The sequence below is a fragment of the Colobus angolensis genome, unplaced genomic scaffold (genome assembly GCF_000951035.1).
Source record: "Colobus angolensis palliatus isolate OR3802 unplaced genomic scaffold, Cang.pa_1.0 Scaffold6, whole genome shotgun sequence".
In the NCBI taxonomy this organism is placed as follows: Eukaryota; Metazoa; Chordata; class Mammalia; order Primates; family Cercopithecidae; genus Colobus; species Colobus angolensis.
Window position 1 is genome coordinate 18,624,638 of NW_012119598.1, and position 844 is coordinate 18,625,481.

An 844-nucleotide genomic window follows, 5' to 3' on the forward strand; every position below is an offset into this window, starting at 1 on the left:
ATTTAGGTGCCTTTTCATTTTCTGTTATGGAAAGGTCCTCAGCATATCCCAGGCTTTGGAGCCTTTTGTTAGCAGTCTAGCCCGTGCATAATTTCCCCTTCCCCTGAATTATACATAGCACCTTACTACTTATATTTTAATATATTTTCCTATGTCTCAGTGGTACCAATATATTAATATAGGTTCCAGTTTAGTTTGGTTTTTAATTTCTTATCTTCTAAGGGGATAGATGCGTTCTCTACCACCTTCTCGAGTACTAACGGTTAACTGGAACGGAGCACAAAACAACAGTCGCGGTTCCGCAACAGAAAAGGCTGCGCTGGCCCTGGGACCTGCCTTGGAAATGCTCCTCATCCATCTGCAGTTTCTCCCAGGACAACTAGGCCCAACCCCACGTGAATATACAGAGAGGCCTCGAGCCACAGACTTAAAGCCCTAAAAGGGAGGAGGCGACGGTCTCGTCCCAGTTACCGACATGCCAGCGACTACTAGGGCCCGAACCTGGCACTGCAGCCGCACCTCCCCGCCCTCCCTTCCCAGCCCCGCCCGGCGGCGGGCGACGCTCCTGAGGGGCGGGGCTTCCGCTTCCGGCGGGGGATTGTTGACGCCTGCGGCTGCTGCGGTGGCGACCGGGCTGTTCGGGAGGGGCTATTGGGGCAGGGAAACGGAGCAGTGACAGGTACCCCGAAGGGTGTTGCTGAGGTGACTATGGCCGAGGGGCACGAGGAAGCCCGAGGCCGCCCTCCCGGGCAGGACGATGGCGGAGGGGACCACGAGCTCGTCCCTTCCCTGAGAGGCCCTGCTACCACCGCCGTCCCATGCCCCCGCGACGACCCCCAAGCCG

The 844-nt window shown here is 57.2% G+C and overlaps 1 protein-coding gene across 1 annotated transcript in view; it reads left to right on the forward strand.

Annotated features, from left to right (window-relative positions):
- The first annotated feature begins 656 nt into the window (after window positions 1–656).
- FAM8A1 (family with sequence similarity 8, member A1) overlaps window positions 657–844 on the forward strand; it is an 11,271-nt gene continuing 11,083 nt past the window's right edge. Inside the window, exon 1 of the mRNA XM_011962915.1 lies at window positions 657–843. Within this exon, the coding sequence (XP_011818305.1) occupies window positions 709–843 (135 nt within the window). The 5' untranslated portion in view covers window positions 657–708. The remainder of the gene's footprint in view (window position 844) is intronic.